General features: G+C 37.9%; 1 protein-coding gene across 1 annotated transcript in view; it reads left to right on the top strand.

Moving 5' to 3' along the window:
- The first annotated feature begins 339 nt into the window (after nt 1-339).
- col5a2a (collagen, type V, alpha 2a) overlaps nt 340-17319 on the top strand; it is a 41760-nt gene continuing 24780 nt past the window's right edge. The window contains exon 1 of the mRNA XM_053626261.1: nt 340-624. Within this exon, the coding sequence (XP_053482236.1) occupies nt 534-624 (91 nt within the window). The 5' untranslated portion in view covers nt 340-533. The remainder of the gene's footprint in view (nt 625-17319) is intronic.

Genomic DNA, 17319 nt, shown 5'->3' with positions numbered 1-17319 from the left:
CAACAACTACGTTTGCTGCCATTAAGATGGTCATAAAACCAGTCTACAGTCCTGCTTAGTAACAATTTCTGTGGGAAAAAATGGTGCACTCTTCAAAATGATTAGTACAGTATGTTAAAAGTATCAGAATGTTAAACCTGTTGTTTCATATTGACATTTTTTTAATCTAAAAAAATCTCACCATTTATTTCACGAGGAAGAATTGCTTTGTGAACAGGGTTCAGTGTGACCACACATGTCTGTGATTGGATGTTTATGAGAGAGCACTGACAAAAAGGTGTGGAAAATTAGGGTGGTCAGCATTCTTCTTATTTGAAGTTGTAAAAGAGAGAGAGAGGGAGCGCGAAAGAGAGAGAGAGAGAGAGAGAGAGAGAGAGCAAGAGAGACGGCACAAAGTTGGGCTGGGTCTGATTGCTCCTCAGAGCAGGAAAAGCCTCAGTCTGTCTTCATGGTGCAGCGATAAACGTGGACTCTTTTACCCTCTCTCCCCAATTTTTTTTGCACAAAAGGAGGCTCATGTCTTGGATATAGACATGATGAGCTTTGTGCATTCCAGGATCTTCTTATTTTTGGCTTTATCACTGGCACAAGTACTGTTCGTGAAATGCCAAGACGGAAACAGTGGTAAGTCAAGCTAAGCTAAAAGATGTACTGATATAATTTTCCTGCTTTATTATTATACGTTATATAGCTCTTGTATGATGAGACCTGTGATGAGACGATTTACCATGTAACAATTTTCAACTCCACATAAGTTGTTCATTTCTTGGACGTGCCTTATCACAGAATTGTCTTAGAACGACTCATGAATGACTCAGTGAAAGAGATGCTCAAATGTGTTCATAGTTGTTTTATCAGTCTTTCTAACTGTACGTTGGTTTTACCACTTTTCATGATGGTTTTCTCAAAGAGAGATGGCTTGTCAAGCACATGTCATGGATTCGGGATCTTCTTGTGCAAGTTAGAACTGTTGAAGAGAGTAAAGCCTTTTGTGAATTCCCCTAATTGTGAATAATTATTCTCAAACAGTTTTATCATTTTCTTCATTTTTACCAGTCATGATGTTGAGGTTGACAAGGACTGTGTGATGTGAAATGGAAACAATGCAAATGGCAATGTTAAAGTCTTTACTGTTCTTTTTTGCTGCCCACTTCAAGATAATTATTTCCCCCAGAACACTCCCCTGACATCTGCAGAATGTATTATAAGGGGTGTGAAACTCCACAGAGTGGAACACAGAGTACTCTCTTCCCTAAATTCAACAAATGACGTCCTTAGGAATTAAACGATGGGTTGGATTCAATGTGTTAAATAAGCTAAAAAGAATTAAATGATTTATTGTGGCCTTCACTCTTACTCTTAAATTTTTAAAAGAGCACAGCTTCCATTCTAATCTGGGGCAGATGTTGTGAGAGACGTGCAGGATGAGAACAAGCAAGGGAAAGGAAGGGAAGAGAGAAAGGGAGGAAAAACACATCTGGACCCAGAACACCTGAGCACTATTATTTCAGTCACGCTGGGTGTTTAGTAGATGTGAAACATATGACGTCATTTTTTCCCCCTGGCTGATGTCACTCAGTCTACCCTGAGTTTTTTTTTTTTTTTTAAACAGAGGCCTGAATTTTGAGCCTTAAAGATGACATGGTATGATGTATGGACGCACACTGAAACTGATGCTATTTTATAGCTAATTGTAATTTTTGGAACTGGAAATGAATATAGTAGTACACTGCACAAAGTGCGCCACCTGGTGGTCAATGACTGTAACCGAGGTCTGTTTAAGAACTGGCAGTTTACATACTGTACATTTTTAAAGGAAAGGCAGAATAATCTAGTCACCATTTTATATCAAGATAATAATCATATTAAAGACATTATTTTCTTCTTGAACATACAGTATATGTTCCTTTGGCAGTGGAAAGTTTTGTGTTTGTGAATGTGTTGTGAACAGGTCTATAAACATGAGATGAAACAAGATCAGACTAGTTTTCATGTCTGTGGTGATCTTTTGTGCAAGATAATTTCATTTAATAGCTCATTTTCAGCACTTGGTTGCCTGTAAAGTTATTTGCCAATGATGTACAGTGAAGTACGATTTTTTTTAGACTCTTTTTTTTTTTTTTTTACTCTCACCTTAATTCTCTGTTTAAACCTCAAACTGTTTGTCCTTTTATTTGCACAGCACTAACCATAATAACTACTTTCTAAGTCTTGTGTCACTTCAGAATCAGAATTCTAGGTTAGCAGACTTTTTTTTTTTAACTGGGTGTTCTGAGAAGGCTTTCTCGTAATGTTTGGAAATGTTACTTCAACATCTTTAGCTGCATGAACATTAACACTGACACGCTAACCGGGAACGTTGTGTGAGCACAACATTCCCAGTAACAATAACATTTTCTGTGAGATGGGATGTAATATTTTAAACATTTATTTTGCACGCTTGCTGTTGGGAATTCCTGGTTCAGTCGCAGGAACATCATAATTAATGGCGAGGATGAGCAGTTTGACATTTTAATCTTGAAGTTCTGATGCTGATTGAGTGTCTCTAAACTCACAAAATCACAACACTGAATGCTGTTGATTGTGGTTTCGAAGACCGTTTTTTGACATAGTATTTATGGACCTAGATAAGAGGCATTATGCATGATGCAAGTCTGAGCAAGAACTAATAAGTTATAATAAGTTGCAAACTGAGACTTTATATGGAAAATGGTGGATAGGAATCAAGAATGATTGCATGCTACAAGTGAAGAAATGAAAACCCAATGAAAATAAAGTATTGACCACAGCTGCCATTGAGCTTTTGGACCACAACAGTAGCATTTATGTGTTTGAAGTAAAAGAAATTACAGCTAAAATGTGGTTGTGGGAATCTGGGTTCTTTATAAATGCTGAAAGTTTTGTGGACGAGGCGTAGGAGGACTAGGAACAAAAACAAGATGCCTGTTCAGGCATACAGCTGTCTTAATATTATTTAGCTATATAATTATATAAAATTATAGGCATTTTAAATGACATGCAACCAGAAAGCTTAATGAGGAACAATTATGTAGATCTTTTTCCCCATACGTGGCATTTACATTCTCTTCATTATTCATGCATTATATTTCAGTTCCAGACTTCCTCATGAGTCATGCCATGATGCCCGGAAATGACTCCGTCTCATGTTGGCTGAAGTGGAATTAAATCTGAATGCTTCCAAGAAACTTGCACAGCTGAAAAAGTGCCATGTTACATTTGTTAGCGTGATATCTAAAGCAAATAAGGAGTGAGGCAGAACCCAAACTAAACATAGAGCTGAGAGTTTGATGGTTTAAATCCTTGTTCAGTGGCCCAACAGTGGCCAGCTGGCAACTCTGGGATTTATCTGACAACCTTCCGGTAACTAAGCACAGATCCTAAACCGCTGAGCCACTGCCACTCCTCCCACACCAAGAACATTTAACATGAAGTAGCACCTAAAGATTTTTGTGCAGTAAGTCTGGATTCTATTAATAAAGGATATAGAAAAAAAGTGAAAATGTTAGAAATGGTCCATCTAGTGAAGTTGGTCTGCTTATGATTGTTAGAAAAACCTTAAGGACAGGCATAAACATTCCATCCACACTTTGGATTACAGCCCTAATGACTTCTTCATTGTCTCTTTATCATCTTCAGCTCTTTACTTAGTATAAAAAGCACTGTAATCCTCTCTATTTCAGCCATCTAATAGTCACAAAGTCTGTCTAATAGTAATACCACTCATAAAGTGATACAATTTGTGTAACATATGGCACCATCTTAACCATTTTTGTATACATGAGATATCAAATTCCTAATTCCATCACCGTTTTTTTGATCCTCAAAATTGGTTGCAGTCGTTGTTACTTTACTTTACTTTAGTCTGTTCTAACATAGCTCAGCGTTCAAGTATGCGAACTCAACCAGGTCTGCAACAACGCGCTGATGGAAAACATGTGCTGCATTTTTGAGCGATGACTTGATGACTTGCCTCCTTTGCTTCCACCAGAAAAAAAGCTCACCACATTGGAAAACGTGATCTTCAGCTCAGCCTGAACTGGAAAAGTCTTCACATGTAACCCACAGTATCTATCCAAACCTACTGCAATACCCCTCGATGTCTGAACGGCATGGATGATAGATGTTGATCCTGTTTATGAGGCTGCTCTATGGGAACGATTTTTAAAGTAAATAAAAAGCAGAGCTGGGGGATGACTTCCAGATGTCCAACTGGTTGCTTTGGCAGTTATTAGAAAACAAACGATGGCTCCCAAAACTCAATTTGGGAAGAAGTTGTACTGCTGATGTTAGAAACATTGTGTCCGAGAACAACCGAAGTTGGAAGAACATGAAAAACCCAAGCGTGTTGTGGCATAGTCAGCTGGAAAATGGTGGAAATTATTGTGAGCTCCTTTATCATGAGCAAACCAGTCAGCTTTTGCAAACAAACCAGAAACCAATCCACTGCCCCTCCTCTCTGTATATCAAAGGGAGTGATAAGTTTCTGATTATTCACAGCCAACCATTTAGGATTATAATGTGCGAGAAACAGATGTCTAGCGAGCCATTGCCGAACATGTAAAGGTGGGTGAAAGGCAAATGGGGGTGTTAAGCCCCTGTTAGACTGATTCACAAGCTCTGCGTGTTTACACAGCTGTTTTCATTTGCCTGAAGATCATGTGGGCTTGTCTCTTTGAGTAGATTAACCATATCTAACTGTCTTTTAATCCACCACATCACCAACAAAAATTCCATGATAGATCATTTTTTGTTCCACATACCCAGATTAAAGACATCAAGAAGTGACGCGTGATCATCAGGAAGGGTGTAGCAGCACATTAACGAACACCTTTAATGACAGATATGACCATAGCTCTGAGAATCTACCAACATAAAACCAACACTTACCTTCCAGATAGCAATTTTATGTTAGCAGAACATCTTATAAATGCTATGATTCTTGGATCTTTGCGTACAATCTGTCAAATTTTCTAGGTGTTCTGAGAATGTTCTTAAACAAGACATATATCTACATTATCGAGTCAGTACAAAAACATCTTAGACTTCCAAACATTAGTTTTCCAGCACAAAATTAAATGTTACAGAAAAATGTTCGAATGTCAGTAAAGAAAGCAGTACATTATGTAAGAGACCACTTTTCAGACAAAAAAAAAACAAAACCCATAATGAAGGGTGCTGGGTTTTGATGCAAAAAAAACCCAAAACAGTTCAAGTCTCCAGAAGAACTGTGGCTGGTTCTGCAAAATGCTCAGCAAAACTTACCAGCTCATTTCTATGCACAAACTGTATCTTAGACAGTTTTTTGGTCCAACATTTTTAGCTATAGGAACGTTAATGCTAATGTTTAATGTTTAATTAATGCTTTGTGTAACTAGGAACTTACATACTTCGTTTGTGCAACTGGGTTGTGTGTCAAGGTGGTAAAAATACTAAATTTCTCAAGAAAAGCACACTTTTTTTTTTAAGTTAATTGACTTTAAGTTACTGATAGTAAATTAGATGGTAAATCAAGGAACTGATGAACATGTGAAAAGATAGCGAAATAACAGCAACTATGTCTAATCTCTCAAATATTAATTAGCATGAGAAGAACTCTGACTGTACAAATGTAGTGTAAAAGACAAACGTTTTACCTGCAAACAACACAAGTAAAGTACAAATAAACGCTTTGCATTAAGTTACTTCACACCTCCTGTTGTGTGAACGCTCTAATAAGATTGTTAAGCTAGCCATTATTACATCAGACATTTTATAACATTGCAGGAAAGTTAATGCCTAACCTTCTTCGAACTTGTCAAATACTTACTGAACAGTCTAGTAACATACTTTGCTAGCTGTTCTTCAAACTAACTTCTTTAAACCCTTAAAATCATGACTAAGAAAAGTGATTGTGCTAGTTGCATTAGCATGACACATGAGTCAGCAGAGCTGGCATAGTTTCTTATTCCTTTCCGCAGAGTCCTGTACTCGGTCATTATGTGTTCTGGATGCTGTTTAAGGAATTATGTCCTTTTCCGCTGCTTATGTGGACATGGGATGTAACTAGCAATTATCCCAATTCCTTATATCCAGTTTTGGGGACAGAGCAGAAATTTATTCTAGCTGATCTGCCAATATGTGCCATATACATGATTCAGCATTTATGGAGACATGTTGAGTTTTGCATACAGGGATGTAGGTTAGCGGTGCATCAAGAATGCTAATGATCCCCAACGTAACGATCATACTAGAAGCTAGAATTGCCAAGCAGCACATGGTGCCTTTGGTTGCACTAACTCCTTCACAAGGCTTGTTTCCCCCCAAATATCAACTGAAAGGATTACCAGATTGCAGAGAAAAGAGCTGAACTATATAAGATAAGATAAGGACAGGGAGTGAGGGAAGGTAGTATCAAGAAATTCCCTACAGCTATTCTCCATCATATCTAGCTACTTATCATGAGGGGGGAGTTTAGAAACTCAGGGTCCTTGAGATGGGCTTACAAAGCTTATACTTACAACAACAACAACAACAACAACAACAAAAAACAGGGTGAATCAAGAACCCTAAAACAATAATTATTTCCTATAGACTGACTTTTGAAGGTTGTATGTAGAAGAGTGTTTCCAAAAAGGGTTCCAAGTAAAATCTCTTTTAGGAAACCAAGAACCCTTAAGAATCCAGAGAACCAATGAAGAACAGTAACACACATATACACATGTACCCTTGTGTAGCTCATCCAGGGTTTCCCTTATCTATACAATATTTACAGGTTCAGGTTGTGACACATATTGAACACTACAGTCACTGTATTTTTAATGTATTATAAAAAAAAAATCTTCTGGCAATAATAGCAATACTGTTAGTACATGGGGATTATTTCAACACAAATGATATCTAAATCAAATTTACACTCATCATTTTAAAACTATGAACAGTCCTAAATTACTTATTGTGGAGAATTGGACAGGGAGTGAGGGAAGTGAGAGGAATCATCAGGGAGTGTATCCTGATTATTCTTTTTAAATTTCATTTTATTTTATGGCATTTGGCAGACGCCCTTATCCAGAGGGACTTACATTTATCTCTTTTATCTACAATTATTAATACCCCCCCCCCTTTAATTTTTATAAGCAATCTATACTACTTTGATTTCTCTTTCATTTATTTTATTCTTTATTATAAAGATGTCAGTTGAGGTGCCATGGACTGTACCAACATAAATATAAATATAGCAGATGTCTGCAAAGTACATATGTTTAGGGATTTTATAGTGTGGTCGTGGTTCTTGTGGATTTCATGGGCTGTAAATGTGGATGAGGATGTTTTTCTTTAACATTCAGCATCTGTTACAGCATGCGCTAAAGTTCATGTGACAAGCAAAACGTCTGAATTTAAGGTCACTGTTAGATAAAAATGATGCATTTAAATGATAACATCGATGTGGGGTCAGGGCTTGTGCAAGGTTGCTTTTTATTTTTGCCAGTTTCTAATAGAAGACAGTTCCCCAAATATCCTTTACAATAGCATCTGTGTGATGTTAAATATGTTGAATATGATGGAGTGTTCTGTCATAAGAAAATAATCAACAGGCTTGTTTAACTCCTTTAAACTGTTACCACCCCAACGTCGATAATATTACTATAACAGCATGTCCATAAGTGTTTTAATCCTCTTATACTACAGCCATTTTTATTTATTAAAGAACATATAATACTTTTTATTTGTTTATAGTTACATTTGATGTTGTGAACCATCCATAAAACAAGTTAATTCCTGTTCTTCTTACATTATAGCAGCTATAAACACTCTTTCCCTCATCAGTCTTTCTTTTTGTTTCTATCTTGAAGTTAATAAGGCAAAAAGCACAGCTTGTCATGTTACTGAGAAACCACAGAGCCCTACGTTCTTAAGTTTCCAGTGTCTGAAAACGTTATCTGACTGTTATAAAATGCTGACATTGGAGATTTGTTTGAGAACTGCTAAACAAACATCTCCTCACAGAAGCCTTCGCCATTACAATGACACAATAATAATAATAAAAAAAAAACTGTTTATTGAGTGTCTAAGTTATTACGATAAAAACTAAAACTTATTAGCACGAAAGCATTAATATAAACCTGAATGAAACAGTGCTGCGTTATTAGAATTAAGTTTTATAACGTTAAAATTTCAAAAGCAGTGCTACTGATGATTCTGAATTTAGCCATACTGTTTGCACCTTCTGAATTATTGTACAAATGTAATGGTTCAGTCTGCTTTCAGATGACAGTGATAGATCAGGTATCTTCTGTTGTCTGACTGACTGAGTAAAAAAAAAATTGATTAGCATCTCACCAAACTAAGTTTTACTATTGAATTCTTTCCTGAAGGACTTTGACATAACTGTAGTGTAAATGAAACAAACTGGGTGTGAAATCCCACACCAAAACAAAAATCACTCTCAAAGTCTGACAAAAACTCAGAGAGTGTTTTGGAAATGCAGTAAATGAAGTCATCTAAACACTTTAACACTGTGCGCTTTTTGGAATTGTAATGAGACTGTGTTGCAAATCATGGACCCATCTCGAGTCCCTCTGCACCAGACCGGTTTATGTGGAAATGTCTGCATGGGTTAGTAAGTTTTGGGCCAAGGCAGGTTTGATGGTGTTACCGTATGGAAAACAGCACTGTGCTGCCATGTGTTTTGACTAGAGACATCTGCCGTAAAGTAGAACACTCATCTTGTATTTAAGTTATAAAATTACATTTAAATCGAGTAACACATGTCTTGTTTTTAATTTGCCTTTTGTTCTTTTGGCTGAAAGTGAAGAACATGTTCTTGATCAATACACTCTTTAAATAGAAATCATGGAAGGAACTAGAAAACCGGGGCTCATGTATAATACTCTGGTTTTGGGGAAACACTTGGAAAAACCATCCATCCATCCATCCATCCATCCATTCATCTTCTATACCACTTATCCTACAGGGTCTTGGGGAACCTGGAGCCCACCCTAGGGAGCATCGGGCACAAGGCGTGGTACAGTCTGGATGGGGTGCTTGGCAATACCTTTATAAGTTATTCAGAACATTGTGGTGTGGTGTGTTGTTCATGCTTATTGGGCGTATTATCTTTTATTAAAATGCATTTAAAATGAAATCAGTTGATGCTTCTAATCTGATAAGTACAACTGCCACTTGTGATCCTAACCATATTTAACCTAACTGCATCAGTGGTACATGTGAGGATCTACATTTATTTTTTCCCATTCACATCTATTTAACCATGGACCATAATAGAACTGTTTTTCATAGAATCCAGTTTACTGTATTCTCATTTATAGGTTTATTGCTAATGTGCTATGAGGCAAAAGAGACATAAAGAGAAACCTAAAACATCTGTCCAAAGGAGGACATTCGTCACTTTGTTAGTAAGCTTGTTCTCGAGTTATCTGCCCTGCAGGAAGTTGACCGGTATTTCCTGTGGGCAGAGGGATGTTTAATGTCTGGGTCTGAACAGGGACAAATTCCCATGTGCTTTTTTTTTTTTTCCTCATAGTGCAAGGTAATAAAAACGTAACATAATTCTACATTGTACAAAAGCAATATTTTGCATAATTAATTTTTATCAAGGATGAAGTTAGCTTGCAAGATCTTATTTTGATTCCTTCAACCCTTGCCAATGAATTGGAATAATAGTTCTTACACATGAGCATTACAGCTTATCAATTTTCCTTTATTTATTGACATTATTTCTTGTATAGTTATATATTGTTATTATAATGTTGTTCATAACTAGTGCATAATATGCATTACGCTTATAATAAATGCTTGATCTTGAAATAAAGTTTATAGAAGATATACACTAAGGCTACATTGTGTGCACAACTTCCTTTACTCATAATGGACATTCATGAAGTTTGATTTTTGACTAAAGTTGAAAAACCTTCTGTTGAAATAATAAAAAAAAATGTTAGCGTTAGAGAGGTAATCCCTTCCATCCGGAATAAGCTTCTCACACAACACGCCAAACCAGCTGCTCATGACTATTAGGAAAAGTATGCATAAGCTTAAAAGAATACACTGTTTCTAGATCATGAAAACAATCAAGCATGATCCTCAGCAGCACAATTTTCACATTTTTAAACACTGTTCCATGCACGATGGACTACACTGACTAGTTTTATGAATTACTGCAAATGATAAGGTTTCCAATTTGGATGAAGACATGTCCTAGCATTTTACCTTGTTTCCAGATTGCAACATTTGTTCAGCAACATGACCTTGTAGATCAAATGAAAACACAGAGCTGTTACTTGCCGCCTACAACATTCCCAGCATGCAGATGCTTTTTTTTTTGTATGATTTAATTTCCACAGTCGAATCATGGGACCAAAAGCTCCAATGTTCACTGTCCAAAACGGTATTTAAAAATTTTGTCAACAATGTCATTCAAAGTGTGGACTTTTTCTATAAGACAGTGAAAAAGCAATTTCAGATTCGTGTTGCCATACATTGCCTTCTAGATATACCTTCTGTAAAATACAGAAAAAGTGGAGAGGCCTCTTTTTGTTACTATGCGTCATGTAATATCGGAGAAGGACTAGAAACAACATTTCCCATCAGCCATTGCACCATGTCACATGTCTCAATTCACCTGTTTCACGTTTAGCTCATTAGCAGTTGTGTGTATACAGCCAAGTTCAGCACTGCACTGTTGTCTTGCATTGCTTGTTCTGTCCCTATGTATCACGTTATGCACGTCTTTGTTCCATGTAAGTCTTGTGTTGTGCTTTGTTTGTTACTTTATTAAACGTTTCACTTATATTCTGCAAGAACAAATAAATAGATGCAGCAGATTTTTTTCAGCGTGCAAGAGGCCAATTTAGAAAGGGAAAAACCGAGGTGGGAGAAGGAAGGGAGATTCTGCCTGATCAAGGCCAATTGGGAATGACTCGACATGATGTACTACCTCAGGGAGTAGCTTGAGAAGAAGCCTTCCAGCCAGGCTGAAACCATCTCCCACCCTCCCTGCCCCACTAAGGACATCGATCTTCCTCCCTCCCCCACTGTGGATCTCGTTCAGCCTGCCAAGTCGATGGAGAATGTTGTTCAGCCTCCCTGCTCGACTGAGGACGCCGCTCAGTCTCCTTCTTCAGCTGAAGACGTTGCTCCGCCTCACAGTGGGGCCAAGAGCTCCCTTTTATTTCCCTGCTCCGCCGCGGATGTCACTACGCCAGGCTCCACTTCAGACACCGCGCTGCCTTCCTACTCCACTAAGGACGTAGCACTGCCATCCTGCTCGGCTGAGGATGTAGCGCTGCCATCCTGCTCAGCTGAGGACGTAGCACTGCCATCCTGCTCGGCTGAGGACGTAGCACTGCCATCCTGCTCGGCTGAGGACGTAGTGCTGCCATCCTGCTTGTCTGAGGACGTAGTGCTGCCATCCTGCTCGGCTGAGGACATCGCTCTGCCTTCATGCTCTGCTGAAGACATCGCGCCTTTTCTTTGCTTTGCGCTATAGGTCGCTCCCCCTTCCTGCTCCACGGAGGATATCACTCCACCCTCATGCTTCACGGAGAGCATTACTCCCCCTCTGGCCTCGCAGAGGACTTCGCTCCCCCTTCTGGCTTCGTGGAGAGTGTTGCTCCCCTCTCTAGCTTCATGGTGAATGTCGCTCCCCCCTCGGGCTCTGCCTTGAGCTTCGTTCTCTCTGCCATCACTCCGAGCTCAAGCCAGGCTGGGGATATCATGTCATCTCTCTGCGGTGCAGAAGAGACAGATCTATTTCTGAACCTCAGTGAAGACGTCAAGTGTTCTCTATCCAGCCCTGTGAGGGAATGGAACTCTGACATGCATAGGGACATCTGGTCTGGGGTTCCAGGACCCCCTCCTGAACTAATTACACGCTTGGGGAGCCGTGTGTTGGGGGGGGGTTCTGTCACGTAATATCGGAGAAGGGCTAGAAACTACGTTTCCCATCAGCCATTGCACCATGGCACAATTCACCTGTTTCACATTTAGTTCAATAGCATGTGTGCGTGTGTGTGTGTGTGTGTGTGTGTGTAGCCACGTTCAGGACTGCACTGTTGTCTTGCATTGCTTGTTCTGTCCCTATGTATCACATTATGCTTGTCTTTGTTCCATGTAAGTCTTGTGTTGTGCTTTGTTTGTTACTTTATTAAACATTTCACTTATATTCTGCATTTGCATCTACCTTTAATTTGAATTGTGACACTGTGCATCAAAACAGAATACCTTTTATTAAGCAGTCAACCTCTATAAACTCTGTTAAAAAAAGATTTGAAAATATATATTTTTTAAATATAGCATTTGATCATTTTGGTATTTATATTTAATTTGGTATTTATTCTTTATTACTATATTATTTATCATTTTATTTTATGCTCATTTTGTATATTCATATGATACATTATTAATGTTATAATTATAATTATTATGATATGTATATATATATATATATATATATATATATATATATATATATATATATATATATATATATATATATATTGTTATAATATAACAATACGTTATTATTAAGCTTAAACCAAATACTGACTAAATTTACATATCAAAGTATTAATGTTGTACCTTTTAAATAAGTTTTAAAGCTCCACTACATTACTTTTCCCGGGTAAAAGAGACAAAAGGTATAAAAGGGTACCACTCCAGTGACATGCAGTCCAGTTTAATCCCTGCATAATGTTTACTTGACCATGGCTTGTATAAAATTTGAAAATTTCACATAAGTGCCCTACCTCCACCCCCTAAAAAACTGACATCATTGGACCATGGCAGAGCTTTATGGCATGCTCGGGCCTCTTAAGAGGCCCCTTGAGAGTGCTGTGCACTTCCTTAGCCTTCAGAACATATACCTTGTGTTTGAAATGTTAAAACCAGAGGGCTCGGGCCTCGGCTTGTTCAAAATCTCTTTCTTTTTGTCTTTGTATATGCATTCTGTGAGCAAACAGCCACAAGTACCATGTGCTTTTCAAGGTAGAGAGGGACAAAGAAGCGCTAATGAAGTGAAGGGGAATCTGGTCAGCTTGGAGTAAATATTTATGAAAGACCTCCTCGTTTTGGGGCTGAGCCTGCAGGCGTAAGCAAAAGAGTTGTGGCAAAACAGCTGTGGGGACTCTGTGAGTTGTCACGTACAGACTTATTAAACAGAGAGGGTAAAAATCGTGAGAGTGGAAAAAGCACTGCAGGAAATATGGACTCGGTTTATATCCGTCAGCTGGAAAGAAATAAGAGGCATGTGTTTTATGAAAATCTAGACTGGACACATTGTATAAATGTGAATGCTTTCTTCATTGTTATTTCTTTTGTTTTTAAGAACTGCTGTAATCATAAAGACCTGTGATCATCCTGTGCTCATTTCAGCACAAACTTAGTACTGCTTGTCTTTACTCTCCTACACCTGTATACTGTACTGATTTATAATCCCACTGTCACTCAGAAGAGGAGTCTGGTTTGAGTCTGGTTTCTCTCAAAATTTTCTCCTTATGTCGCCTTAGGGAGATTTTCCTTGTCCCTGTCACCTCTGGCATGCTAATTAAGGAACCGGAATGTACATCTGGATTTCTGTAAAACTTCTTTGTGACCATATCTACTGTTAAAAGCACTAAAGAAATTAAATAAAATGTAATCAATTTTATTGGATGTTCCTATCAGGTATTTTATGTGGTTATTTTCAGACAAAAAAATACGACACAGTGAAACCTTTTTCTTGGCATATCCCAGCTTGTTGGGAAACTGAGGTCAGAGCACAGGGTCAGCCATGATACAGTACCCCTGTAGCAGAGAGGTCTTGCTCAAGGGCACAACAGTAGTAGTTTGACAGTGCTGCGGCTTGAACCCCTGACCTTCTGATCGGTTAACTAGAGCCTTAACCATTGAGCCTCCTTTTTATTTAAAAATAAATAAATAATTTTTAAAAAAAAAATGCTACTGGAAGCAGAAAACATAAAATAAAATTTTGTTCATGGCATTTTTGTCATGGCACATGGACAGTTCATCCTCCAATATCTGTACCATATTTGTATAAAGGGCAACAGTACAGGCTATGTAAATATTAATACAACCCAGTGGATAATAGAATGAATTATTTTTGGTTTATATTCAGCATCAACAGACAAAAGAGGTAATCAAATATTAAAGTGCTTATGAGACTCAGATGCATAAGTATTAAGACAACATTTTAAAACCTAAAATAACATTTATGTTCTCAAATAAGTTATGCCGTTTGAATAAATGTTTCTTAGATGTGAGGTGTACAAAAGTCTCTTATTCCCTTGTGCCTAAGCTTTTTTTTCTTTGAAGGTAGACTCTTACTGTGCTTGTATACATTCATTCTTGACATACTTAGTAGGCCTGAACTAATATGTCAGGGATAATAAGCTTTCTCAGAGCATATAAACAAATGTCGTGGTCTCAAGCGTGAAGCATAAACAGCTTACAGAGAGAGAAATGTTGTTGATCTGGGATGAGCAAACGCCACGATGCAGATTGTCTATACATTCTTGGAAGATGCATGTGCATGCGTCACATGAGAGGATATGGAAAACAAATGTTTGGATATCACCAAGACTCTCATGCACAATATGGCTGCAGATGAGACTGTGAGGATAGTCTAAAACATTTCAGACAAGTGTGTTTGTGCAGATGGATTCGATTGAGTTTTAGCTTTTGTAGTTTGGAGTTTTCTCATGAGTAAAAATACCAGTGGTATAATTTTTATGAGACAAAAGTGGGAAGTAAAAGTGAAGTGAATTTTTGTGTCTTCCCAGCGACTGACTTTTTAATGTTCATTTGAATGATAAAACTGGGCAAACAACCTGTAATTATGTTGGACTTCTGAAAAAGTTAGGGCATTGTGATCACGACCAGAAAAGCAGCAAAATTGCCACAGATGGCAGAAGAATAACCACTTGAAGATCTATGGTGTGCTTTAATCTTTATCCTGGTGTTTATTTAGAAATTCTGTAATGATACCATAGATTACATGTTATCTTGACTCAGTGTTGGAATAACTATAATTTATTTGAGAAAAAAAAGCATCAGTTGCCTGGTTATAGGGCACCCAGACTATAGTCTACATAACCACAGTGGCCTACAATAGACTGAGACTTTTCAGCACTTTCTCTCCGGTTTTTCTCCAATTTTTCTGTCCAAAATTCAATTTATTAGACCTCAAAACTGGACCCACAACCATGTCATGTTTTTGAGAGTCAAGGAGACTCTTTCCCACATATTTTACCCAATCACAGTTCAGCTGACCTCGAAAACTATTTGGTTCCAGATGCTTTGTGCTTTTTAGCCCTTAAAGTGTGTCTCTAATGAGCACAGCCACCACATGTGCTTTATTTCAGAGCAACGCACCTCCTGTTTATTGCAAAGTTCAAGGCGTAGCAGATCCTACACTGATTCCTCTCAGAGTAAAAGTAAAGCTGACAAGAGTGGGACAGTGGAAAGAAGTCTGTCCGCTAACTGGTAGAGAACTTCTGCCTTCAGGGAGTCTCAGATCACATTCAGGGAGGCTCCGGAAACTGCAAATTAAGAATGAAAGCCTGCAATGTGTCCAGAATGCGAATCTGTGTATTTATAGCTAGAATATATTGAATCTGTGTATTTATAGCTAGAATATATTGAACAGTAGATGTGTGGTAGGCCTGGCAAAACCATGTTTATTTATGTGAGTAGATGTGTCAAATGTACATTATTGACAGAAAAACCCAATTTTACATCATTATAGGCTTTTTGCCAGAATTCAGTTGCAGTGACATCTAACAGGATATGCATAAGCAATATAGTAAAGGCAAAAATATGTAATACAAGGTTTCTGGTACAACAACAGAAATGATTCCTTGTCTCTGAGTGGAAAGAATGGCATTACCTCAGTGTCATTTAGGATAATACTAGTTGATACTAGTTTATACTAGTTGAATGATATAGTTGATACTAGTTGAATGATACTTGTTGGTATTAGTGAGTATTCAATCTGCCTGTGACATTGCAACCTTGTAACATAAGGTAGCTTAAGTCTTGAAGTACTAAAAGTACAGTAGCTGGGGTTAGGAATTGGCAAATCACTCAAATTGGAAGAAAATGGGATTCAAAACCAGAAAAGTAAAACAATATGCAGAAATTTTAACAAGCTACATGGATTGGGTGGCTATTTCAGGTACATCACCCCCTTGGAGGAGATTATTAGACTGGGGTAACATGGGGTTATTGTCTTTGAGCAGGATATTCGGACAGCCTTTGTAAAACCTGTTACCCTCTCTATGGTTAATGTCTCATTTCCGACAGCACATTGATTTTCTTTCCTTGCTTCATTTTTCTTTCCACAGTGCTAACCATGTAGTTACCTACCACCTTGCTTGTTTTAAAACACTTTTTATCATACTGAAAATGCTTAACTTATCTGTCAATTTGAAATGACTCTTCCATACAGACCAGGCCCTAGTTTCCTTAAAGCAGTGTACTGTTAAATTCATCTTAAATGGTAGAGACTGTTCATTGTGATGCTCATGCTACAATTTATGTAGTGAGGTTTTTGGGAAATTTAGGCTTGGATATATCTGGGTACTTTTTGGCAAATAAGATTTTTTGCCAGAATTCAGTTGCAGTGACCTCTAACAGGATATGCATATGCAATATAGTCCTGGGGCAGGCATCTGAAAATCAAGACTAACTACTATCCTAGAAATGGTAATCAGGTCCATTTTCATTTAGGATTGGCTACTACACCTCAACATGTATCCTGTTTCCAAACCAGAGGGACATGTAAGGCTTCTTAAACCTCAAAGATGTCCAATTTCTATGTCTAAATCAGCACTTTAACCTCTGAGAAACCAGCCTGTCTTGACCAAGGAGATGGAGGTTTTGGTATAATCATAGGCCTTAAAACCACATGAGCATTTGCTGTGCACGGGAGTGTGGATGACTGAGCATCTCATTCATACACGTCTCATCTCTGATAAAAAAAAAAAAACCAAACAAACAAACAAGGGAATGTGTCTCAAAGAGGGAACATAAAGAGGTGAGTGGGTCAAGAACAAGTCTGTGAGTCCGATTATGTTAGGTCAAAGTTTTGACTGGTACACGATGTAGGAAAATATGCACATGTTTAGTTAGAATACCATTTAAGAGTTCCTCAAGTGCTGAGGAATAGTGAATAACAATCAATAGTTTGAAATATTTATGATATGGAAACACTCAGCTGTACTATTCTGCAAAGAACCTTTAAAGGTTTTCTCAGCCCCTGCAGAAGTATAGACATAGTCGACTCTTCTCTCTTCCTATACTCTT

This window comes from Ictalurus furcatus, chromosome 6, assembly GCF_023375685.1.
Source record: "Ictalurus furcatus strain D&B chromosome 6, Billie_1.0, whole genome shotgun sequence".
In the NCBI taxonomy this organism is placed as follows: Eukaryota; Metazoa; Chordata; class Actinopteri; order Siluriformes; family Ictaluridae; genus Ictalurus; species Ictalurus furcatus.
The sequence above is the reverse complement of the archived record's forward strand: the minus strand, read 5'-3'. Positions and strand labels throughout refer to the sequence as shown.